Here is a 25,380-nt window from a genome sequence, read left to right as displayed (position 1 = left end):
GTAAAGATGACCCAAGTGACAGCTGCAGGCACTGACATTTAGGGGAACAATGCAAAAATTTGCCAATTATTACTGAGTTTCAGCAAATGCTATTTAGATTCCCCAATCCTTGGGCAACACACACACTGAACTGGAAGGAAATGAGTCAAACTGAAAACATAATTTGTGTTTGTCTTTTTTTCCTCAGCTGCTGGTTGAATACAAGTTTGAATTTCTTCAAACCATTTGCAATCATGAGCACTACATTCCTCTGAACTTACCAATGACCTTTTCCAAACCCAAGCTGCAAAGAGTTCAAGGTATGTCCTTTCTCAAGAGACTGGCTAGAGACCTATAATTTATTAGTCTTGATAGCTTCTGACCAGATGGAATTTGGTTTGGTGTCAAGGAAATTTATGTCCTGGTTAGACTGGTTTACATTAACCTCAGGAAAAGATGCCATTTTGGCAGGTTTACATCATTTTGCTCCAGAGTGGTATACAATCAGTCTTTCTAGTATTTCCTCTATTTACGTTTGCATGGGACTAACAATATCTGAAAGAAGTGCCCCTATTTCAGTAAATACACAAATTGTGCAAGTGTAATCCTTTGTTCCCACAAGTGTCAGCATCCCCTGAGAAGCAGGGTGTCTCATCGATAGGTGCTGTAGAGAATGGAGATACAGGAGAACAGATTGCATTCACTGCTCCACTGCCAGTTCTCTTTGTGGCCACAAGAAGGTGACTTAGGTTACCTTCTGCCTTCAGTTTGAACAAGAGTATAGCAGTGTACAGTGCGTTCAAGCTTGTACTCAAACCTGGGCTGAAGGCAGCCAACGGAGAACTTGAGCCCACGCCAATCCTTAGCACGTACCAAGGGCATACATACCGTGGCACTGCCACGTATCCAGGCTGCTCTCGCTGTCACACCATGCCCCCTTTGGTCCTGATGCTGCTCATCGTGGGGCAGATGGGGTTTGCTAGGGGCTGAGCTGGGGCACTGTGCAAGTGTGGATGGCTGCAGCTCTGCTACCGATGACAGTGTGGACCACAGCGCTGAGCCTGGCAGCATGCCTCGCCGGACTCCAAAGGTTGCTATAGACATAGCCTCAGTCTCTCTGGGTCCCAGTTTCTCATCTGTGCTAGATAAATACAGGAAAGTTTACCAGGTTTGGGTGCTAATAGCCTGGCCAAGTTAAGTACCAGAGAGGAGACTGAGGTTTGGGATTCCCCCATGTGAAAGCCCAGTGGATTTATGATTCTATGATTTATTCTGATGGAGGCAAGGGGATGTTTGCTTGTGCCTCAGGGTGCAGTCATACGAGTCCCAAAGTGGCTCCACACATGTCCGGGTAGCAAAAGCAGCAGTAACTGTGAAGTGTCCCTTGTTTTGGTATATTTCTGACTGCTCAGAGCTTTCTGGACCAGCTGCTAATCTCTTGCATCGGTTTGGCTACTTGCCTGGCATAGTTTAACAAAGTGCACTGCTAGAAATGGCTGAGAAAAACACAACCACAGTGCCTCCCCATTGCTTATTAGTGGCATGATAACATAAGGATGCCCTTTCTTGGTTAACATTCATCTTTGCACTTGCGATGGTTAAACTGAAAAGCTGTAAGAGCAGCTTATCTTTCCTCCTCTGTTTTACTGTGACTAGGACCTACCAGCTGAGGTTCACACACATCTCTTGACAGTAGAGCAGCCTATCCTCAGGGAGCAGAAGTGCCTTTGCAGTGTGCTCTGTCTGCCATGGTAGAGACGTGTAGTGATGCAAAGTCAATTGCAAACTTTTCTGTTTTTATGGACAGACCTGTGATTACAGGGACAGTGGGCTCAGAGATGGGGAGGTATGATGTGCACATCACCAAGGAGATACCCTGCTGGCATGCCTCACCTCTTCATCAGCTTATTTGGATGAAGAGAGGGGACGTGCCCAGCCCCCCACTAGTCTGTTTCTGGGAAAAGAAGGAATACCCCCCCCAGGAAGGTGGATAAAGAGGGCTTCTGCAGCAGAAGCTGGTGCAGATGGGCCCGCAGGCAGAGCACATCCCTGTGACCACATCCTGTTGAGTTGGAGCGTTGCATCTTGGAGCAGTTTCTCCGAAATGTCTCAGCTAATAAGGGGATGGTTACTGGTCTGTATCCCAGCTGCCTCACCTGGGGGATGTGTTTTTCATCAAGCAGGGCAAACCCTCAAGCCTGTCCTCAGAACCAGCAGCACAGAATTGTTTTTGCAGTCTTGTGATAGCAAAGAACCCAAGAGGTTGACAGAAGCTGGGAGTTAAGCAAGAGCCTTACAAATAATATTAAAACGTGACATACTGTCCTGTTTCTCCAAGATTTAGAGCATTACTTATTCCTGTTTATTTTTGCTGTCTTTTTATTTGTCCCTTTTCTTTTTACACATGAATTAGATTTTTTTTCATTTGCTGTGGAACGGTTCACTTCAGTAGGTAGGTCCAACTGAGATCACTGAATCCTCAAATGTCAAATTAAATACACAGCTTCCAATCAATTAGCTTGCATCCAACTAATGAAATAACCGTGATGTGTGACACTTAAGCATATGCTAACATGACTAACAATGAAAGCTAGATAATGCTCCAGATTGCTTTCTCTTTCCTCTGAATCAGACTTTCACAAACGAGTAAATGCTACTTATGAATCAACGAACTTAAAAATATCTTCTGCAGCAACAGAGCTGTTGGAACCCTTTGGCTGGGATTTTCAAAGCTGGGTGTATGTACTCTGCCTTACCACAGAAAAACTTTCACACCTGTGGGGTTTTAAAAAAATAAAAAGTCTGAGCTGAGCACACAGCACTTGTAAACTTTGGGGGAAGAACACACAGCTTTGGGGTTGTCCCTCTGGGAGGCTTAAAGCAACAGTCAATCTGTGCCTGTCACGGCTCTGGTTAGGTGTATGGGTTGGCTGACCAAGATAACAGTGTCAGGGCAAGGTCATTCATAGCAGCCCGAGCACACATGCACCCTGCACTGAAATCTGTGTCCCTGTCACTTCTCCGCTGCATTATCCAGGCACGTCAGTGGAAAAGATGCCTTACTCTTGTAGCAGCTGCTCCTTTGATCACAGTGCATAGCCCAAATCTATGTGACATGCAGAGTACAAGTGAAGTTAACCAAGTTGGTTAGGTACTGAGCTGCCTTTCTCCTGGCCGTCAGTGCAGCTTTTAAGGAGCTGTGTTCAATATCTGCTGGTGGGAAGCTAAGGGAGCCTCACAGTTCCTGGCAAGCAGCTGCCTGGAACCCTGCCCTGGCTCCCCGGTCCTTGCAGTGAGGCTGGAAAGCCCGGCTGTGTAAACCACTGGAGGATGCAGTAGCGGTCACTGGGCACCATGCCCTTGTTTGCATCCCTCATCCCAGCAGAAGTATTTGCCTTTTCTCCGCCCTCTGACCTGACAAGAAGCAGTGCAGATTTCACAGAGGATGTGGCACAAGCTGCAGAGATAGCACTGCTAGGGCTGGGCAGCTGTGATAAACGCAGCGTCTCCTCCGCTGCCCTCCGCTCGCAGCTGCTCTGTGGAGGTTGGAACCTCCGCTGCCTGGGCAGTTTGGGGATTTACAGGATAACCCCAGTCAGAGCAAAGCAGCCCCCTGGCAGTAAATTGTGCTGTCTTTCCCTGTTCCATCCATCTCTGACTTTACAAATTACTTTTTGGAGCACTAAGCTTTGTAAAGCATCACTCTGCAGAAATCCTTCTTTTAGCTGCTCCTGAAACGGTGAGGGCTGAAATTAATGATTAGCCTGAACTGGAAGATGCCAAGTTCTTTGATATGACTTAACTCAGCGGTGGAGAAAACTGTAGTCAGTTCAGGCTTTATTGAAGGATCAGTGCACTGTAGGAGAGTGATGAACTGTACTCAGGACTGTTGTGGCTTGCGTGACCATTATGTTATGTCTTGCTCTGAACAGATCCTCAGAACAGTTCCCTTAACCATTGTCTTGTTCTTTCTTTCAGATGTAAATCTTGAATACAGTTTAACTGATGAGTATTGCAGGCATCATTTCCTGGTGGGGATGCTTCTCAGAGAAGCTTCTGTTGCCTTGCAGGACAACTACGATATCAGATATACAGCCATCTCAGTCTTAAAAAATCTCTTGATAAAGCATGCCTTCGACAACAGATATCAGCACAAGGTCGGGCATATTTTGTTGGCTTTTAAACAAAATGTTCTTGAATTGTATGAAAAAACATACGTCAGAATTTTATATCTTGCATGGTGTACCAAGGGTATTCTCATTACTTTTTAGGGAACTGTTGTAAGTAACTGATAGTTATGACATAACAGTAATAGCTCTGAAAAATGATCTAGGAACACAAACAATGCAGCCAGGTAACTGCAGCGCTCTTATTCATGCTGAGTATTTAGATAATACAGCCCTGAGCCATTAAGGAACTTGAGAGTGTTGTTAGCCGAGAGGCTGTTCAACAGAATTAAGCAACATCAATGTTCTTCTGGTCTTGGGCTTAAATTAATATCCTGCATTAATATACTATAATTGGGAAACAGGACTGATCTCTGTTACAAGTCAGCTGCATGTTTTGCTAATTAGTGAATCAGAGGAGAGGCTCTGTGGATTCTCATGAGATGCTGGATTTCCACTGGGTAGCTTTCAATTTTCTTCAGTCAGAGGCTCAGCTGAAAGAGCCTGGAGATGGGCTTGTTTTCTTTCTTGATGCTGCTCCCTGCTGACCCATATGTCCTTGAAAGTGCCCAGCTACCTGTGTAGACACTACTTGTACTTGTTGTAGGCTGAAAACATGCCTCTGTTCAGAGTTTAGCTCCTCAAATTGCTCCTAGTGTGCTGCATTCCTGAGTTTTATCTGGGAATGTGGATAGCCTCCTCGGCATGAAGGGTGGGAGAAGTGACCCGAATGTGCACTGCGCTCCTGCTGTGACCAGGGTTCCTGTGCTCTGCATGGACCCAGAGCCAGCTCCTCTTCTCTCCCATCTCTGCCTTTTTGGAAGGGCTGAGCAGGAGGTGGCCTTGCTTTTCTCTGCAGTGAGGATCCATGGTGATTTGCACTCTCCCTGCCTCCTTAAAAACACCACCTGTCTTAAAATTGTCCCACTGGATTTTTGTACATTTGTTGGGCTCAGGGCTGTGTGACCAGGAAATTGCCTGGAGCCAAGGCAGGATGCTCAGCTGGAGTCCCAAGACACCAAAGCAAAAAATAATGTCATGGGCAGGACAGGCTGAGCATGGCAGGGTCTGTTGCTGCAGTCTCATTCCAGCCAAGGAAACCCTGGCTCCATCCACGGCTGAGAGAGAGTTTTTGCAACCCATGGGCATTTTCAAGATTGCTTTTATCTTTTGTCATACGAAATCAGAATTAAAAATTGGATTCTTGTATCAGTCAAAATGTGCCATTCAATTCACAAGCCTTAAATTTCTTTTTTTTAACCTTTCTGTCAAGTCCAGAATAATAAATTTTTAACAAAAAGGAATTGGATGTGAAAGAGCCCTCCATTTAGAAAACGTCAACCAGAGCATTTTTGATCTGTATCACTTAATCCAAATTAATCGGTTCCTACAAACTGTTTTAACTAGAAGCATTTGCTATGGAGAATTCCTGACTGGAAGCAATAGGCGGCACCAGGTGAGGAGCAAATGTTTTTGTTTCATTACTCCTGAGTGTTGCACTTGAAAATCAAGCTATGTGAGTGAAGTGCCAGTTAAAGAGTTAGGAAATCCAGGATTTAGTTTGTCACACATCCTGTATGATTGGGAATGTTATTCAGCCTGCAAAATCCCTGAGTGTCCCAAGCTTGCTGCTAGAAGGGTAATATCTACCTGGCAGCTCTGGAAGTGGAGATGAGAATCCAAACCAACCCATGTCCTCAGACCATATACATGTATATACCTCAGACACCATATACATTGTGCGTGTATATATATATGTGTGTTTTGGCTCTGGAATTTCCCTTTTTTGCTCCATTGAAAGCCTGGGCTCTTACCTACATCTTACGTCTTTTTTCAGAACCAGCAGGCAAAAATAGCCCAGCTCTACCTGCCGCTGTTCGGGCTGCTCCTGGAGAACCTCCAGCGAGTGGCCAGCCGCGAGGCACTCTACTCCTGTGCAGCCGCCTCCAGCCCTGTGAGTAAACCCAGTGATGCCTCTTTGCCCTTCTCAGTCCTCCTCTCCCCGTACACCTGCTGTGCAGCTTCCACTGCCTGCAGCCAGGCTCAGCTTTAGAAATAAGTGTGGTTTTCTTCTCCCCACAGACCCAGAATGTGCTTATTTCTTTTAGTTTGGCTTTTCCTGTGACTTTGTTCTGTCTGTACCACTGGGTACAACGTCTCTGCCCTTTTGCTTGCCATTGTTTAACGTGTTTCTTTATGGTATGCATAGTGCTGTGAGGTGAGGTAAGTCCCTCCAAGTGAAAGAGTTGCCACAGGACTCAGCCTCCGACTCCAGCAGCTGTTCTGGGGAGTTGCCGATCTGCCTGAGGGTTGTATGTGGTTCCGAGGCCGGCTTAGCCTTGCAGACGACTTTCCTCCTTGTTTGGAGAAAAACAACAACAACAAAAAAGACATTTGAGAAAAACAATTCAAAATTTCAACTCAAATGATAAAAAACAAAAGGGAAAAAACTGCTATGATTTACTTTAATATGTTTTGTGTCGTGGTTTAACCCCAGTCAGCAACTAAGCACCACACAGCTGTTCGCTCACTTCCCCCCCACCCAGGGAGGGGAGAGAATCAAGAAAAAAGTAAAACTCATGGCTTGAGATAAAGACAGTTTAATAGGACAGAAAGGAAGAAAATAATAATAATAATAGGAATAATAATAGGAATCAGAATATACAAAACAAGTGATGCACAAGGCAGTTGCTCACCACTCACCGACCAATGCCCAGGTAGTTCCCGAGCAGCGATCCGCCCCGCCCTGGCCAACTCCCCCCAGTTTATATACTGGGCATGGCATCACATGGTATGGAATACCCCTTTGGCCAGTTTGGGTCAGCTGTCCTGGCCGTGTCCCCTCCCAACTCCTTGTGCCCCTCCAGCCTTCTTGCTGGCTGGGCCTGAGAAGCTGAAAAACCCTTGACTTAGTATAAACACTACTTAGCAACAAATGAAAACATCAGTGTGTTATCAACATTCTTCTCATACTAAATCCAAAATGTAACACTATCCCAGCTACTAGAAAGAAAATTAACTCCATCCCAGCCAAAACCAGGACAGTATCCATCACCTATTCTATACCATTTACATCACACTCAGGTCCCATACTTTCCAATACATCCCAATTAATCACCATCACCTTTCCTGTCCTTTGAGATATATATATATACACACAGAGAGATATCATTCCCTTAGTCTATGGGCCATTCCTATAAAATGTCCGTTGAGTTCATTTAGTCCATGACTTTGGGCTCCATCTATCATAGCAGCCTTTCTGGGCAGGAGGGATGGTGCAAAGTCTGCTCAGTTGGCAGAGCAGGATTGGGCTTCGGTGCAGTGCGGCGGGCGGGTAACATTGGGCGCAGCAGGAGGATGGTGTGTAGTGTTGGATTGTTGCATGCTGAAGGCAGTCCTGGTTCCATCACTACTGCACTTTGCTCAATTTTACCAAAGTTCATTTTTCCTTAATCTAAGTGATTCTTACTGTAATACCATTGATGTGGCATATAATAGTTATAGTAATGATGACATGCAGTGGCAGGGTTATATAGCGATTAACATCATACAGATTAATTCATTGGCTATTCTCACCTAAATTCAAATCCCCTTGAGGCACACACCGGAATTCCCCATCCTTTCACATCACCCACCAAGTACACCCAGGTCCTTGAGCAAAAGCAATCCCACAAATGGGTTTGCCTTTGCCTGAGGCAGGAGTAACCCAGACTGTCTTCCCTAACATATATTTTATGTGCACTACAGGGACTTTATCCCCTTCTACAGTACATAAAAGTTCTGATTGGGCAGGGCCACCCCGATTGGCAGACCCTCTGGTGTTGACTAACCAGGTGGCTTTTGCTAAATGTGTATCCCAATGTTTGAAGGTCCCACCCCCCATTGCTCTCAGTGTAGTCTTTAACAGTCCATTGTATCGTTCGATTTTCCTGGAGGCTGGTGCATGATAGGGGATGTGATACACCCACTCAATGCCATGCTCTTTGGCCCAGGTATACTCCTCCCCAAGTCATTTGTCTCCCTGTTATGGAAATAAGGAAATAGATTTTTTTTTCATCTGCCTTTTTTTATTTCATTATTCTCTTCTGTAAGAGAATAGGTGTTATCTTCCATTGGTCACAAAAACCTTATTTTGCTTTACAGGCATCCAGGGATGAATTCATATGCAGTTTTGCATCCCCCTCAAATAGATCCAGCCTGATTGCAGACAAAGATCCAGGTAAATTAATTTTTCTAAACTTTAACTTTCCCATTTATTTTGAATGTAACTATTACCAGCTCCCAAAACCCATTACTCAAAACCTGAGGTAGTCATCTGCCAAAAGACCTCTCAGAGTTTGTATGCTTTTCCCTGGACGTGGTGTCACCCCAGCTGTCCTTTCCAGATTCATCAGCTTTCAACACAGGGCTTTCGCAAGCCCTGTCTGTGCTGCCCAAATTGCATCTTCCACTCACTGTCCGTGATGTACTGAGGAGTGCCGGTGCCAAGGTGTCGATTGTGGGGTTTGGTTTTTTTCAGCTTGCGGAGCAGCACTTCCAAATGGCCATGCAATAAAGCGAGAGGACTCGAAAGGATCCCTGAACTCAGAGGGGGCAACCGGTTCCCCGGATCAGAGTGAAAATGTAACGTATCTGGGGTTAGAAAGAATGGTGCTTACTGCACCAATCTGTGGGCTGTGTTAAATAAGGGGGAGGGAAAAGGAGTTCCCCATGGTAACTCTCTCAAAGCCAGCTTATAAATATCTCTGTTTGGAAACAGATTCATGTTTAACAGAGGAGGTCAGACTCACGGGTCTGGTATGCTTTCCCTCTTCAGACGTCTCTGAGCCAAAAATATAACTGTTGACAAATAACTTATCAAAGAAGAAAGGCAAAATCCGTGGGGAAAATCTCTGCTCCCATGGTGCGTTTATCCATGCTCAGACGTGCTCCCTGTGTGTGGATGGGTCTGAGCCTGGCCAGGGCCCAGTGCACAGTGCTGGGAACCAGTTTGCACACACAGCTGGGAGACAAAGCACCATGATGTGAGATTGCCAGTGACCACTGACTTAAGAGAAGATGAGGTATTTGTAGGAAAATCAACACAGGCTAATAACCACAGCCCCACATTTGCAGAAGGTGACTGCGGTCACACCACAGAGAGCTCTGACCCCACTATTCAGACAGGGTGTACTCTGTTTGTTGGCAGATTGCGCACATGGAAATCAGGTATTTGTGCAAACCAGCCCCTGGTTTTCCTCAAGGCACTTTCCAGATGTCTTGGGTTGGCGTGAATAATTGATGCATCTTTAAAACCTTTGGTCCTTACATCAAGCAAGGCAAAGATAATCTGGGCTTCTGCTGGCTGTGTGCTGACATGCTTAGGAGAGGTGGGGCCTTTCAAGTTCTCCCACATAAATCACGAAGCTACAAGACCAAGTATAGCCAAATACTTGACTATCAAACTGTTCATATTCAGCAAAGCTCTGAGCATATGCTTCAACCCTGCTGGTGGGGTTTGCAGAAAGCGTTATTGCTTGCAGCTCAGCTCTTCCCCACAGCTAGACATTGTCTTCTGTGTCCTTGAAGGTATGTTTTTCAGAGTCATTGAAAACAGCTTTTCTGTTAGGGAATGCAATACCCACAAACCATGTAGAAGAAATGCCACATAAAGGAGCACAGCTTTAACGCTGCTCTACAGGGGTAGACACGTTGCTTATCGCCTGTTCCCCTGGAGTGAGTTGTGTGCTGACTTGGTAGTTTGACATGGTCAACAGCAAAGTTTTGGCTATAGCACTGTATCTCCAACTCTAAACTGAATGTTTAATTCTGTTTTATTATGACTTACATCTACAGCTTGTCCCAGAATAAACAAGTAAGATCTGTGGGTTGCTGTCCAAACATGTGAGGCACAGTTTTAAGAGAAGCATCCTCCTTAGAGCTTAATCATATCCATTTGTCTGAGGATAGGGCTAGGGTGAGCACAGAGAATGCAAAAAAAATTGGTAACGCTTTAGAAGTCATGTTTCCCACCACACAGTGCCCAAGCCTTTCCCACCCAGATTGACTCACCAGCAGGATTTCACTTCTCTTTGCTTAAGTCACTAAGTAGGGGGAAAAACAAGAGACACTTCCAAAAATCAGGGGAAAAGCCCCAAGTTCTTAAGCTGAAATTTCCTGGGTTTTTAATAACTGACATTTTGTTTTGAAGTGTACATCTTTAGCAGAAAGTTAGATTCTTGCTTTAAACTGTGACCCCTAGTGAACTGTGTTGTTTGACAAGAACTGACTTAAAAAATGTCCGGGAGCTTAGACACTGCAGAGAGCAGGGGAAGTGAAAGCAGGGCTGCCGTGCGTTTTGGCGAATAAGCCATCATTCTTTGCCCAGACATTGTTTTTCTGGGCAGAGAAGCGTTCAACCATGTGCCCAGGATTTCCAGACTGCTCATCACTGGATGGGCAGCAACCCCAAAGGATGGGATGTCTCCATGGTGCTGTGGGGGTGCACATGCAGGGGGACAGGAGGAATGCTGGCACATCTGGTATGTGCCAGGTTTGCTGTGCCCATGCTGCATGGCATCTGGCCCCATGCTCCGTGCGGGCACAGCCCAGGCACCCGTGGCCACTGGCCTCCGCATCACATCTGTGTCCCGTTAGATCCGCAGAAGCTCCACGAGGAGCAGCGTGTCACACTGCAGCCGGCTGGACCAGTTTGAGATCCGGACGCTCCTGATGTGCTATCTCTACATTGTGAAGATGATCTCTGAAGGTTGGTGGCTCTTACTCACCGGAGGACAGCCATAAAGACGAGAGACCATCACCGGCAGTTTTGGTCTGTAAGGTCTCCCTTTAATTTTTTTTAAATCTCAGTGCACTGGTTTTTTTTTTTCTTTCAGATACCCTTTTAGCTTACTGGAACAAATTCTCCCCCCAAGAGCTGATCAATGTCCTTGTGCTTCTGGAGTGAGTATCATGAGGCTGCAATTCAAACACTGCGCCTTTGCGTGAGCAGCATTGGCCAAGAAGAAGACATGAGTGCCATGTGCCTTGCAGGGTGCACGCGGTCCTGTGCAGCGCTAGAGGTGTCTGGCCAAGTTGTACTGAAATGCTCTTCCTCTGTCTGAGGAGAAACAGGAGTATATCAAGGGAGCATGGTGAAGTGGCGGTGCCCTGTGCTCGGTCCGGGCTGTGCAGAGTGTGTCCCACCACCCGCAGGCAAGCAGGGCTCAGGGCACAGCCTCCCGCCGTAACCGGCACAACCTCCGCTTTGCAGCGGGTTTGGTGGAACAAACGGGTGAGGAGACAGGGATGTGCCATAGGGTTTGGAAACCAAGGGTTTGAGGTCAAGTGACTTGTAAATACAGACCCACACGCTCATGCACAGAGGAGTGCATCTGCAGACAAGGAGAGGGTAGATTTTAAATGTTCTGGATCATTCCTGCTCTGCAGGATCTGTAACAGATACATGTTTTGTTTTCTTTCTAGGGTGTGTTTATTTCACTTCAGATACGTGGGGAAGAGAAATATCGCCAGGTACCGTATTCTTCCGTCCAGGGCCAGGATGGGGGAGCCGTGCCCACGCTCCCTGCCGCAGCCGAGGCAGGAGGGGAGCGTGCACAGCCCCGTGGGGCAAACCCAAGCAGGCAGGAAGCCTGCGGGGCCGGGACTCTGCTCAGCACCATGCCGCGAGCAGAGTCCCCTTGCCTTAGCACCCTGCCCCTTCCCTCCCCTCCAGCTCCTGCATGAGACCCCCAGGCCCAGGTGCTCCTGGCTGCCCGCGCAGGTTGGCAGTGTCCCCCGCAGCTGGCTGCAGGTGAGACACGAGTCACGGCTGCACCTCTGCTCCCTGAGCAGCAGCAGCCCTGCAGTTTCATTAGCTCTAGGGCTATCTGGCGCAGGCGAGACCAGGGTAGCCCGGTCAGTCCTGCTGGGATTGTGCGGGATAAACCAGATTAGTGCGTTGGAGGGAGGTCAGGTCTCCATCCTGGTGCCTCGTGCAATCCTGTAGTGGTGTGGCCACAGCTGCTCGTCCAAACCCGCAGTCTTCGCTTCTCCTTGCAGGGTGCACGACGCCTGGTTATCCAAGCACACGGGAACTGATAGGAAATCCCAGACGATGCCAGCGCTCCGCAGCAGAGCTGGGGGCATGCAGGTGCGGCTCCAGCATCTGGGCAGCTTGGAGACCTCCTTCACACTCAACCACAGTACGTACAGCAGAGCGAGACGGGACCGTGGATTATTAGCCTGCTGTAAACTGCATGTAGCCATTTTCCACTTGCTGCTTTTTGCTTCAGGGTATTCAAACTCCGCAGAATTACAATGGTCACCACTCCTCCCTGCAACATTCCTAGACTGGTGGGGGTGACATTTAAGCCAGCCCCTTAAAAATCACCCCTGGGACTTAGGACTTGCGTGGCTTTTTCCTCTCACCTGTCTTGGCTCAGCAACTTGGCTGGGTGTGTTTGCAAGCAACGCCTTGGTTTGAGTGGTGAGCAAGGCAGGCAGGAGAGCTGCCCTGTGCAGAGACCTGGGCCAGGATCTGTTCTAAACTGCTCCACATGGTGAGTTTTGCCCCATTGAAGCACCTTGCCATTTCACCTCTGCGGATACAACCTGGACACCTTGTTCTCTGCCTGGCTTTAAAGACAGTGAGATTAAGGGGAAATACTGACGTTGGTTTTTTCGGTTGGCATCAGGCTGAGGCAGCTTCTCTGAATGGAGCTGGCAAATTCAGCATCTTGCTATCCTTACCTCATCTCCCAAACCCAGTGAAGTGCAAGGGGACAACCTTATCTATATCAGCATTTAGATCTTGTGAACACTGTTTCCTCCTGATTTGCTTTCTGTCCACAGATGCAGGCACCTCAGAAGCAGATATTGTGCACCAGGCATTACTGGAGGGCAATATTGCGACCGAAGTGTGCCTGACAGTCCTGGACACCATCTCTTTTTTCACTCAGAGTTTCAAGGTCAGCATTGAAATCAAAAGTATTGTTGAAAAGTGTGTGTATTTCTGTATGCGTGTTGATTTTGGTGATCCATTCTCCTAGAGTGGCAGATTATGGAAGGCTTTACAAAAGCAAATTGTTTGCAGCTTGTTTATTTTCCAAAATGCTGGGTGTTTCACAGGGTCTCAGAGTAATTATGCACTTTATGCAATCTTGCAATTTCTTCAAAACTGCAAGACCAGAGAAAATTACGTGGACGCTACACCATGAGTGTAGGCATTACAAAAATAGAATAAGAGGAAATGTACATCATATAGAAAGGAGGGACTAGAAGAAAGGGAAATGAAGGTCTAGCATTCTTAGGACAGTCACTGTTTTCTACCATAAATTGTCTAGAAGCGAGGCCCAGATTTCTTTGAATCACTGTACATGAATGTCTCTGGGGCTGAGGCATTCCAGCTGTGGTTACCACTTCAGATAGGACCAGTACCACTGGTAGAAGTCTTCTCCATGTAGTGATTCACACTCCCAGCAGTCATTGCCATCTACAAGAATCAAAGCCTCTGTAGGGAAGAGAACCCCAGGCTGGCAGCAAAATACTGAAATACTGTTCCAGAAAAGCTCTTCCTCTAAGTGTGGTTGGAGGAATCCTGCTCGTAGCAATGGGTTTTGCATAATGTCACAAGAACAACTCCGAATTTCAGAGTAAGTAAAATGAAGATTTCCTTTTTAGATGGATTGAACAACATGAAAAGAAAGGTCATCTTATCCTCTGCTTCTGTTGCAAAGGAAAAAAGCTATCCTGGTACAGACGTTAAATTACTCCTTAAAAGTTTGGCAACAGCAGAAGGATTTAGATGCAAGAGTTAAAACTTGCTTGACTTTCTCAGTTGCCTCTTTTTGAATATGGCTGAACCACAAAACAATGTGCTTTTCAAACCACAGGATAGACTGGATTCCCTTCTGCTTTAATTGGCTTCTGCTTTGCTTTTATGGTCATATGGTGTTACCGCACAGAAGTGTGCTCTATACTGCAGTAAAAGTGCTGATGGTGTTCTTACTGCCAGAGTAAACAAGTTCAGTTAGAAAGCATGGATCCTAAACTTACCCTGCTACAAGATGTATACAGGATGTCAAAAGAAAAATCTGACCCAGCCCAAGGATTGCTTGGGCTGGCAATGAGATAGGAACTATTGATGATCTATCGATATGGGGCATCCACATCCTTGCTGGGTGGCCACGATGCGCCAGGCTTCCTGTGCAGCGGCTGCAAGGGTGACAGCACGCACAGGCAAGATAACTCTGACACCAAACTGTATTAATCCTCTCCACGTAATTCCATTTTACCACATCTCCAGAAGGTGAAACTGTCAAAACTTTCCAGGAGACAAGGGGAGTGTACCGACTTCCTACAGCTATGAATCTGTCCAGTGAAAAGATGTGATAGTCTTTTTTTTTTTTTCTCTCTCTCTCTCTTTTGGGCTGCAAATGAAACGCTTGTCAAGACAAATAAAAAGAAATGGAAAAAACAGTGTGATAGTTATGTTGGAACAGCCCATTTTATTTAAAGTAACTCTAGGCAACTGGAGAAAGTTGTACAGATTATTGAGTTGGGTTTTGGAATTAGTGATAAAATATTTTTGTTTTATTCTCTGCTAGCCTCTGACCAACTAGTGTAAGTTTGTACTGGTTGTCATATTGGTTATATTTTTACTGAGGGCCCTGTTCCTTATCTGGCTTAAGAATTGGTGTGATTAATTATGCAAAATTATCTCGGTCATTTCCAGCTTCAGGCACAACATTTCTGCAAAATAAATTCTCTCGTTGCTTTCTAGACCCAACTTCTAAGCAACGATGGCCACAATCCACTCATGAAGAAGGTTTTCGATATTCATCTGGCTTTTCTCAAAAACGGGCAGTCAGAAGCAGCTCTTAAGCATGTGTTCGCCTCTCTGAGAGCTTTCATTAGCAAGGTATGTAATACATGACTCTAAAAGTGCAGGAGAATTTATATAGGTATGACAGAAGAGACCAGTACACTTAAACTCCTGTTAAAGTGATATTTTGTGCTGTTTGGAGATGTGTTTTAGAAAACAACTTCTTCACTGATTTAAAAACCAGCCCAGGTTAAGTTATCTATTTCAACAATTATTTATTATTTGTTGGATATCAGGAAACAAAAGGAGAAATCGCGAGGAATTCCCCCACTTGCCTTGGTCGCAAAACTGCTGTTAAAGATCACTATCTGTTCAACCAAAAGCTGGTGCTTCTTGAATCTTTGCCCCAAACTGTCAATGTTGCTGATAATGCCATTGCTTGAATGATACTTGTACTGACAAGCTGCTCCTCTCCCACTCTGTTTGAAAGAGAATAGTACTTGCTGAACCTCTTTCTACACTTTTCTGGTATGCAGCAAGGCAGTTTAATCCCCTGAGCTCAAGCAGCATCAAAGCTGCAGCTAACCACATAAGGGCAGTGACTGATGCTATTGCTGACATTTCCCTTTGTGCTTGTCAAAACCTGCTGCTTCTCCAAAGTACATTTTTGAGACCAGATGTACATGCAAACTCCATTCCTTCCAAGCTGCATGCTTGTCATAAATTCAAAATGAATCAAAACCTCTCAAATCACTTGAATGCAACAGATCATTAATGAGGTAAAACCATGTGGCGTGAGACTGCAGCCAGGCAGAGCACAGTATGTGAATGATATGCAGCAAAGTGTTACTTCCAAAGGAAGTCTTGCACTAGTTGCCGAGCTCAGTTTGATTAAAGAAAGAGACTGCTAAACTGTTTTTCAAAGCTGGAAAAAGTCTGTGCTATGTACATTTTACTATAACCCCACAGCAAAGCTAAGAGCTAGTACAAGAATGTCTAGGGCTGAATTTTGATTTATCCTAAGCAAACACATGAGAAGCAGAAAATGCAGAAGTCTTGCTAGCTACCTCTCTGGGTCCAGACAGCGTGGTCTCCTATGAGATGTTTTTCCATGGGGCTTCTTAAAGCCTGCTAGATTGGCAGCTGGCACTGGCAGGAATCACAGTTTTCCTACAGAGTCCAATTATTGCTCTCGAGTGCTTTCGAGTTTCCTGCTTGCCTGTGATCTGCTTAACCTTGAGATCCATCCTGCCGCAGATCTGCATACACCCCACTCGGACACAGTCTCTCTGCACGTCTCTTCCCCTTACTACTCGAAAGTTAGTTTAGCCAGAAATATTTGTTTTGTGCCTATAGCAAATAAGAGACCTTCCTTGCCTCCCTGGCAAGTTTTCTGTGGTTGTTTAAATGTGAAGCCAAACCTGCACACCTGCTCAATTTGATCTCACCATCAGCCTTCAAAACCTGGAGCCTTTCAGGGGTTCCACGCTTGCATTTCAAAATGCCAATTACAGTAATGGAGGCTGCATTCTTGGCTGCTGCAAGGACGGGCAGTGGGGTCATTTTCTTGGATTTATGCCAGCCTGAATCCATGCTGAATTTGGCATCATGTGTCTTCAAAGATGTGAAGGATTGATTTCAGTTAATTTCTCACATTTCCCCTATGACAGGACACAGTGTGGCTTCTGTAAAAGCAAGATATGAGCCCAGCAGATGGTATCTATAAGGAAGTGTTTTCTTTGCCAACTCCATAACCACATGAGTCCCAAACTTCCTTTTAAGTCCTCTGAAGTGCTTTTCTAAGGCCAAAAGAGACAATAAAATAGCTGGGGGGGTGGGGGGTGGGGTGTCACTGCATTTCATGACGAGTGCAAGGATGGCATGTTTTCCTGCAAGTTTGATTTGAAATATGAAAGCTGTACTGCTTTGTTTTGGGTTGCATATCACTGTTAGCTATAAATTAGTGTTAACTTCAAGAAAACCAAAAGTGAGTTATACATATGATGCAGCTAGAATGGACAATTTGTTATTTTTATGGCCTTCTGTAGCTAATAATTACAATGAAAAGAATCCCCCTCTTATCTAGGGCAACAGAAAATGGTTGCTGGGGGGGAAAAAACTCCCAAGATTTATTCTGCATCCCAAAATCTGTCTTAAAGGTAGCTTGCTTTCTGAATTAGATCTGGTTACTTAATAGGCAAAAGACTTTTAAAAAAAAAAGAAATGTCGCAAGAAAGCAAACAGCAAATAAGTTCTATAATTGTTTACATGTTTGACTTTGGCTTTAGAATGAATCCTGCTTGCATGCATGTGTGCTGGGAATTTGGGAAGAAAGCTGTCTCTGTTTCACCGGCTGGGAAGAAGCAACAAAAGCCAGATTGCTCTTGTTTTATACTCTAGGTTTTCTTAACAACTAAATCCTTCTTTTCAGAGCATCACTTACAGATAAATACATAGATACATGCTTGGGAATGGTCTTGAAGTTAAAGGTATTAAAGGAGGTGGCTGAGATAATTTGCCCTGCATTAAAGAGCAGCTCAGACACGTGGATGTGAGAGTGGTGGAAACCCCATGTAGCTGCCCTCTCCGTGCCTGCCTGTCCCTCGCTGTGCTGACGCTAGCAGGGCACGTTAGAGGCATCACAAATCCCAGGCCCTGAAGGACTAGGGCAGCAGAGCCTCGCTCCTTTCCTGCAACAGCCAATTTGGGAAGCTTTTGCCTGTCTGTTAGCAATTCCCCCCGACCATGTCAAGCTGCGCGTTCTCTCCCCGTTAGCGCTCTCAGGATGCAGCATCGTTACAGCCTCCCATGCAGTTGTGCAGGGCACTTGGCATGTCCTGCCCACCGCTGCGGCTGTCCTGCCCTCACACCTCAGGGCCGGATCAGAAACGTGCTCCTCCGGCGCACGCAGAGTCATCGCCACACACGCCGTTTCACAGCTCTTCCCGGCTCACGTTCTCCGGCCAGCCGGAGGGCTGCAGGCAGCACCTGGCCAGATCTCCAGCAGGCGTACACCCTTGGGTCTGCTCCCCCAAACCTGGCACCAGGAGCCATTGCATCTGCTTGGGCTTGGTCTCCAGAAGGAGCTGCGTGGGGACACAGGTTCCCTATGGACAGGGCACGGGTTTTTCTCCAGAGCTGGTGCAGTGTGGAGGGGAGTGCACAGGGGGGATCTGGGGCTTCTTCTGCAGCAGATTCCAAGGCAAAGTTTTTCTCCCTAGCGTTGGGTTGGAAATGTCTGAAAAGCCCCTGCAGGCAAGCAGTGGTCCCTGCTGACAGCAAGTGCCAGCCGTATCTTCTTGGGTGCCCGTGTGCTGCCTGTGCATGCCCAATCGCGCATCGCTGTGGCCGGCTCTGGGCTAAACCCAGTTCTGAGCGTGACCCCATCTCGCTATTGGAGAAGGATTGCATTACAACAGGCAGAAATTACTTAATAGCTCCTTTCCCAAGTGCACACGTGATCCTCTTGGCCCTGTGTTACTATGATGTTTGTTTGCTTCTTTTCTTTCTCCCTTTTTTTTTTCTCTGAAAATATTTTTGGCCAGAGGCAGCGAAAACCAAGTGTTTGGTCAGTGTCTTAATTCTGCCTTGTAACCTGCATGGCTTGGTGTAATCCCAACAGTGTACTCATGCTAGCCACAGCTCCTAGGTTCCTGTTTTGAGACCCTTTCACCAGCATGCCATGGTGGTGGCCACAGCAGTACCTACAAGCTTTTCTGAATCATATATACTTAATGCAAGGAGTGGAGGGCCACGGTAACAGCTCCAGGCTTTGACTTGGAGGATGTGAGTGAATACTCTGACAGTATTTACTGTCACCTCCCACGGGGAGAAGGCAGCGGGGCAGATAGAAGTGGCTCATGGACCGTGCTGCCTGAGGACCATTGGGTCTTGAATGAACTGAGCACATCTTTCCTCTGAGCAGATAAAAACCACGGTTGTCTCTCTTGCCTCTTTGTGCCAGGACATTCCCTGGGGCTGGTCCCCAGCTGCAGCGGAGGGAGCAGAGTGCCGCCGTGCCATGCCCAAACAGCCCCCGCTCCCTCCGGCAGGTGTTGGCATCACCCCTCTCCAGCCAGGTCCCTGCGGTGGCTGCGGAGGCGGCTGCGTGCCAGCACAAAACCCGTCCTTGTTCTGCTTCCCCGTGCCCAGCCCGCTGCGGCTGGGTGGAAGGAAGCCGAGCGCGGTGCCCCCTCCCCGCCAGCCACCGCTCGTCACCGCGGCCGGACAGACACATGCCGGCGGTCCCCGCTCCGCCGAGCCCTGCATGGAGGCTGCTGCCCGCCGGGGCAGGGCACCGCTGCAGCCGTCTGCTTTTCAGGCACAGCTGAGCTTGTCCCCGCAGACGGGCTTGGAAGTAGGTGTTTGGTAAGGTGATAGACACGCTACAGCAGTATGGGGTGTTGGTCTTCCCTTCCTGCTTTTCTTCACCCTGCTGCACATCTCTGAGCCCCGTTGCTACCCGAGGTAGCTCACGCTGCAGTTTGGCTTGATCCTGCTGCTCCCTGCGGCCGGTTCCGTCTGGGGGGCCAGGGCAGGTCACTGTGTATTTTGGGCTCTCTGGGATAAGCAATTCTGTTGTTCGCACTCCTGACCGCAAGCATGATTTTAGGCTTTTTTGGGGGGACGTGTAGAAGTAGCTGTGTGAGCACTGCAGGTCATGTTTCCCAGCAAGGTCAGACTTCTGGGTGGGCTCCAGCGGATTTTCTGATGTCCCGGATGGCAGCCTTTGGTGGGAATGTCCATGGGACCTCCCTTCTCTGCCCTGCTGCTGGTGTTTATGGCTTTTGTAAGAACATAAAACCTCTGTCTGTCCAGTTTGGTGAGAATTTGCCAATGAACCCAAAAGTTGTTGGGGGAGGGGATAGACAGACGTACGCAAACACATCCCCAAAAAATGTGGCAGCAAAGTTCACGTTGCTCTAGGAAGCATGGTTAAAAATAGGCCCCAAATTCATTCCCACAAATATTTTCAGGCTCAAAACTCTGGCCGAAGTTTTATTGAGGCTGTCCAGGCTGGAGCCCAGTGTGTTGCCCCATGCCCCTGCCCATCTGAGCCCTGTGGGTGTAATTTAGTGGTGTATTTTCTAATATTTGCATGCCTCTTGTGAAGTTTCCCTCAGCATTTTTCAAGGGAAGGGTGAACATGTGCGCTGCCCTCTGCTACGAGATCCTGAAGTGTTGCACTTCCAAGGTGTCCTCCACGAGGAATGAAGCCTCGGCTCTTCTGTATCTCCTGATGAGAAATAACTTTGAGTTCACCAAAAGGAGAACATTTCTGAGAACGCACCTTCAGGTCAGTGTCTGGGGAAAAGCTAGAGAGCAGGACACCTCAGATTTAATGAACAGATACATCAATATAACTATGTCACCTCAGATCTGCAGAGGATCTTGCTGTGTTGTATGGACAAAAACCCTCTTGATTTCCAGGCTTTGCCTAATTCCTGTTTCTGGTGATTGACCCAGGGCCCTTTGGGTGAAATACACTGCCATCAAGTACTCCAAGTTGTTGAGTTTTTGGAATCAGAGACACAAGACACATCTCTGCCCCAGAGGCTGGCTGGGATGGGGTGGAAAGGACAGCAAGAAGAGCTGCCTTTGAGGCAGGAGAAGGGATTTTCCTGGAGCTGCTTTTGCAGCACTGGTTTTTTGAAGCAAATTTAGATACCTAGTGGGGCAGATGAATACCGTCTGGGTTGTAATGAGTCATGGAAGAAGGTAACTAATGTACAACCAGGGATTTGTACTATGATTGTTATATTGTTAATTCTGTGAACTCACTGTTCAGCAAAGCAGTTTGGTCCTCTGGGGAGTATTTGTCCTTGGGACATGTGACAGCAAAGCCACAACAACAACCATTGCTTATGTTGTGGGAAAGACGTGATGTTTTCCCGTAAGCATTTTATGTAACTGTGACAATAAAACTCTTCTATTAGGGCTTGTTTAAATAAAGCCCCTACCCTGTCCCAACAGATAATAATTGCAGTGAGCCAATTAATAGCAGATGTGGCACTCAGCGGCGGGACAAGATTTCAGGACTCCTTGCTCATCATTAACAACTTTGCAAACAGTGACAGGCCTATGAAGGTAAGTTGGAGACATTAAATCACATCATGTGCTATCAGCCATTAATGCAAGACTGGGGACGCACTCAAGGAAATCATGTTTAAGGGTAGGTCTAATGATTGGAACTATGATTTATAAGCTCAGAGTGGGCTGTGTTTGCTCAGTAAACAAGGATTATGCCAACAGCAGTAGGGTCAGCTGCACAGGCAGGTCATGCTCCATCTGTGAGGCCTCACACTTAGAGGAGGGAGCTCTGCCATTCAGGCTACGCTTTGCAAAGCGTGCTGCTTGCAAGGGTGTCCAAAGAGCTTCTCAAGAACTTCCAGCTTTGAGACGAATGACAAGGGAGGGTCTGGTATTTCTGTTGGCTGAAGGTAATAATTAGCAGGAATTAATTTTAATTAATCGAGTGTCGGTAATATTAAGAAGGCACTCTTTCATGGAGATTAATGGCTGTATTCCTTCGGAAAATAATTGTCTGTCTTGCGCTAGAATTAACAGCTTCTACCCAACCCATTGAACAATATATCATCACTGCAGCTTGCTCCACTGCACACAGTGTAGCTGCCAAAGTAGGATAGAGGAAAATGGGAAGCGTTTTTACAGTTCTGTGATTATCCTATGACCTAAAGGTGGAATGGGAACCTCAGTTAGGTGTTGAATCATGCTATAACAAAGTTATAGTTAGGGTATACCTGGCAAACACTTCTGTACAGAGGTGCGTATAAGGGTTTCTCTGAGCCATACTTTGCTGCTCATATTTTACATCATGAGACCATCATTATATCCAGTTTATGTATTTATATAAGTGCAAGAGTACAAGAGAGATTTCAGTACACTGGAGAGGGTACCACGCACAGCCACAGAGATAGCTAGGGAGCAGGAGCCTGAGGAGAGGGAACATGAGCCAGGCTTACCACAGAGGAGAGAAAGCTGAGGGGAGACCTAACTGCTGCTTTCCACTACCGAAAGGGAGGTTATAGAGATGAGGAGGTCAGGCTCTTCTCAGAGGTGTGGTGCGTCAGGACAAGAGGCAATGGGCATGAGTTTCTGCAAGGGAAATTCCAACTTTACTTAAAGAAAAAATTATTTCCCAAGAACATGGTGCAGCCCTGGGGCAGGTCCAGAAAGGAGGTGGGATTTCTGTCCTTGGAGATTATAAAACTTGGCCAGACAAGCCTTGCTCTAACTCGATGATGGCCCTGCTCTGAGCAGAGGATCAGACTGGAGCCGGTTTTTATTTATTTATTTATTTATTACATTCCTGTGGTGGGAAGCTCTACAAATGCTTTGGTGCTTTAGGAATTGAAGAGTGGCCACATCAGAGGCTACCAAGCCGGATGTTGAATGACATGAAAAATACTTCAGGCATGGTTTATGGTCCCATCCTGAGACATTTGCATGCATGGAGCACTTCTGTCTCGCTCTCACACCGGCTCCTCAGGATGCCAAAGTATCTGCCTCACTGTAGCATGGGAACAGCCAACTTGGCGTCCTGCCCATGACCAGGAGAGATTGGCCCTGTGCACGCCCAGATTGAAAAGCCTCTAATTGCCTATGAAATACTGTACACTGTATGCAGCGTGAGTTCAATAAGTAAAAGCTAGTTAGTCTTACCTCCTGTGTTCTCGGTGTTTTCAGTTTGGCAGTAGGTGGAGTGTTGGCTGAAAGGGTAGTGACGGTCTTTCTTTGGCAAAGCCTGGAACACCTTTTATTTCCGTATTTGCTTCTAATTAGATTTGTTTTGTGTCAGGCAACTGCTTTTCCCTCCGAAGTCAAAGATTTGACAAAGAGAATCCGTACAGTGCTTATGGCTACCGCTCAAATGAAAGAACATGAAAAGGACCCAGAAATGTTGATAGATCTACAGTACAGTTTAGCCAAATCTTATGCAAGTACCCCCGAGCTCCGGAAAACGTGGCTGGACAGTATGGCAAAGATACATGTAAAAAACGGAGACTTTTCAGAGGTAATTCATGTAATTAAAAACATGGTGCACAACAAGACAGATGTACAGATGACGTTTTAATTTTCCCTTTGTACTTTGCAGGCAGCCATGTGTTACGTTCATGTAGCAGCCCTCGTTGCAGAGTTTCTACACAGGAAAAGTAAGTGTGTGCTGTTCGGAGGCACAAGGAAGACAATGCAGTGGTGGGTTTTGGGGGGATCAGAATCTTTTTAAAGACAAGTTTCTCTCGATTTGGTAAATGATCATATTAGAAACAAGCTAAAAAGGAAAAAAAATGAATGCAGTGAATAAAGCTAGAAGAAGATGAGGGTTTTTTAAGAAAGGAATCCAGTTGTTCATACACAGGCATTTACTAGGCTGCCCAGGTCTGCTTAGACAGTCATGTTGGCACCTTGCTGAGTGAAATAACAACTGACACATTGTGTCTCGGTTTAAATGTTCAGTTGTATTTTACATTAGGAAATGTACTCACAGGGGAAGCCCATGTTAAAAACTGGCTGTCAATATGTTCATCAGAAGTATCACAATAAGCAGTACAGAAAACTATAGACTAAAGCAGTCAAAATTCAGTCAAAAAATGAGACTATAGCCTAACTATACAAATATGTAAAGAACAATCAGGAAAAAAGTGTTGTGGCTTAATGCAAAACAGGAAGGAAAGACAAACTTGTGTGTTCTCAAGTAATACCACTTTGCAGGTTTTCTTTTAAATATCTGTTCCACAGTTGATATATTGACCCCACTTCTCATTTCTGTGTAAAGGAGTAATTGTTGAAATGGACACAACATTTCGGAAAGTTAAGGCTCCATAAAAGCTGCTTACATGCACTGCCTTGGCTGGAAAGGTCTTAAGTGCCTTGCTCGGGGAGCTTGGATTCCCTTCAAATTCTGTACTTTGTGTTGGCTAAGTGGGGAAAATCAGGACTTGTTTTTCTGATACATATACATATTTCACATGGCGGCAGAAGAGAGAGTATTGAAAGTCGGCAATTCTTTATTTGTACCCTGGAGGCTGCTTACCACAGCCGCTGATACAGGAGAACTTGTAAAATGGAAGAGGAACAAATCCAAAGGAATATCAAGTGAAAACATTGAGTTATCTCTGTCACTGGCACTCCTTACATATACATAGGCTGCAAAGGGTTCAGTAAAGGCTGAACTACTCAAAGTTTTGGGGTACATAACTGTGCTTTCTGCTAGGAGTGTACAATCCTGTTCACTTACCACCCAGCTCTCCAGCATCCAATGATAGCTTTCTTCTTGCACCTTCTGCGCAAAGATATACTCTTGTCCTTCTCTCTTGACTTTCAGTTGGTTGCAGCTGGTTATGTTGGACAAATGTGACTTCCAGATAGCACACTGGGAAATCTGTTGTGCTTGGTGTTAGTTATGTACTAGGAATGACCCCCATAGCAAATGGCTGGGGAGGTTCTGATGTGTTCAGTCTCATATAGCAAATCAGTAGCAAAAATGTGAGTCAGGTCCCCTGCTACTTGTAGGACTTCACTATCAGCTAGACTGCTTCCCTGGCCATTAAAGCATGACACATTTGAGATACGTTATTCCACTAATCCATCTGCTTTTGTCTGCTACAGAACTCTTCCCCAGTGGATGCACTGCCTTCAGGAAAATCACTCCCAACATTGATGAAGAAGGTGCAATGAAAGAAGATGGTGGGATGATGGATGTACATTACAGTGAGGTGAGGTCCTGCAGTATAGACTACAGGATATTTGATAGCTGATTAGGATTTAGTTTTAGACTTTGTTCACATGAGCTCTACCAAATTATAGTTGTGCACTGGCATCTGTAAGGAAGACTGTTCCACAGCAATCTCCCAAGAGAAATCTGCATTGAAGGATTTTCCGTGTACAATTAAGATAGGTAAAACTGGTGTAAGTTCTTGGTTCCTTTGAAAGGCTTTTCTAGCACTGAGACTGAAAAAGCTACACCACAATCTTTGCCTGCCATGTTATGCAAATGCCCATTCTGCCTGCACAGGGCAGCACAGCATGGTATTTCCAAGGAGGGACAGAATGCAAGTCAAGCTATGCTGAGTGAGAGGTCAGCTTAGGTTCCCCTTGAGTGAGGGCTGTGCTGCAGGACACCACATTAGCAGAACAATCCAGAAACCATAGCAGGGCACTGGGGAAGTGGGTAGATCCTCCTGTGAGTCATAAAGTCTCACAATTACTTCTGCACCATCCCTGTACAACTGTGTTGGGTGGGCCACGTGGCTGAGCAAGGTGGCCCTGCAGCCCAGCTGCCCAATTGCCCATTCATCAGGACTAGGCTTGAGGATCATTAGCGTCACATCCCACTGCTATTCACACACGTTACTTAGACGTGTTTCTTAGACTTGTACCTCTGACTTCAGTGCTGTCATCTCCATACCC

The 25,380-nt window shown here is 46.3% G+C and overlaps 1 protein-coding gene across 7 annotated transcripts in view; it reads left to right on the top strand.

Moving 5' to 3' along the window:
* DOCK11 (dedicator of cytokinesis 11) overlaps positions 1 to 25,380 on the top strand; it is an 87,850-nt gene that overhangs the window by 48,117 nt on the left and 14,353 nt on the right. For 2 of the 7 annotated variants that reach the window (XM_041119022.1, XM_041119021.1), the window contains exons 30-47: positions 188 to 299; positions 2,393 to 2,431; positions 3,958 to 4,136; positions 5,983 to 6,099; positions 8,289 to 8,364; positions 8,665 to 8,768; positions 10,782 to 10,893; positions 11,021 to 11,087; positions 11,610 to 11,657; positions 11,860 to 11,937; positions 12,186 to 12,328; positions 12,978 to 13,093; positions 14,908 to 15,045; positions 20,063 to 20,245; positions 20,923 to 21,036; positions 22,769 to 22,984; positions 23,066 to 23,123; positions 24,580 to 24,686. In XM_041119022.1, coding sequence (XP_040974956.1) covers positions 188 to 299; positions 2,393 to 2,431; positions 3,958 to 4,136; positions 5,983 to 6,099; positions 8,289 to 8,364; positions 8,665 to 8,768; positions 10,782 to 10,893; positions 11,021 to 11,087; positions 11,610 to 11,657; positions 11,860 to 11,937; positions 12,186 to 12,328; positions 12,978 to 13,093; positions 14,908 to 15,045; positions 20,063 to 20,245; positions 20,923 to 21,036; positions 22,769 to 22,984; positions 23,066 to 23,123; positions 24,580 to 24,686 — 2,007 coding nt within the window. Of the gene's footprint in view, positions 1 to 187; positions 300 to 2,392; positions 2,432 to 3,957; positions 4,137 to 5,982; positions 6,100 to 8,288; positions 8,365 to 8,664; positions 8,769 to 10,781; positions 10,894 to 11,020; positions 11,088 to 11,609; positions 11,658 to 11,859; positions 11,938 to 12,185; positions 12,329 to 12,977; positions 13,094 to 14,907; positions 15,046 to 20,062; positions 20,246 to 20,922; positions 21,037 to 22,768; positions 22,985 to 23,065; positions 23,128 to 24,579; positions 24,687 to 25,380 lie in introns of all 7 variants that reach the window. The other 5 variants (XM_041119024.1, XM_041119023.1, XR_005931041.1 and 2 more) reach the window with 4 other exon arrangements.

This window comes from Aquila chrysaetos, chromosome 21 (assembly GCF_900496995.4).
Source record: "Aquila chrysaetos chrysaetos chromosome 21, bAquChr1.4, whole genome shotgun sequence".
Taxonomy (NCBI): domain Eukaryota; kingdom Metazoa; phylum Chordata; class Aves; order Accipitriformes; family Accipitridae; genus Aquila; species Aquila chrysaetos.
The sequence above is the reverse complement of the archived record's forward strand: the minus strand, read 5'-3'. Positions and strand labels throughout refer to the sequence as shown.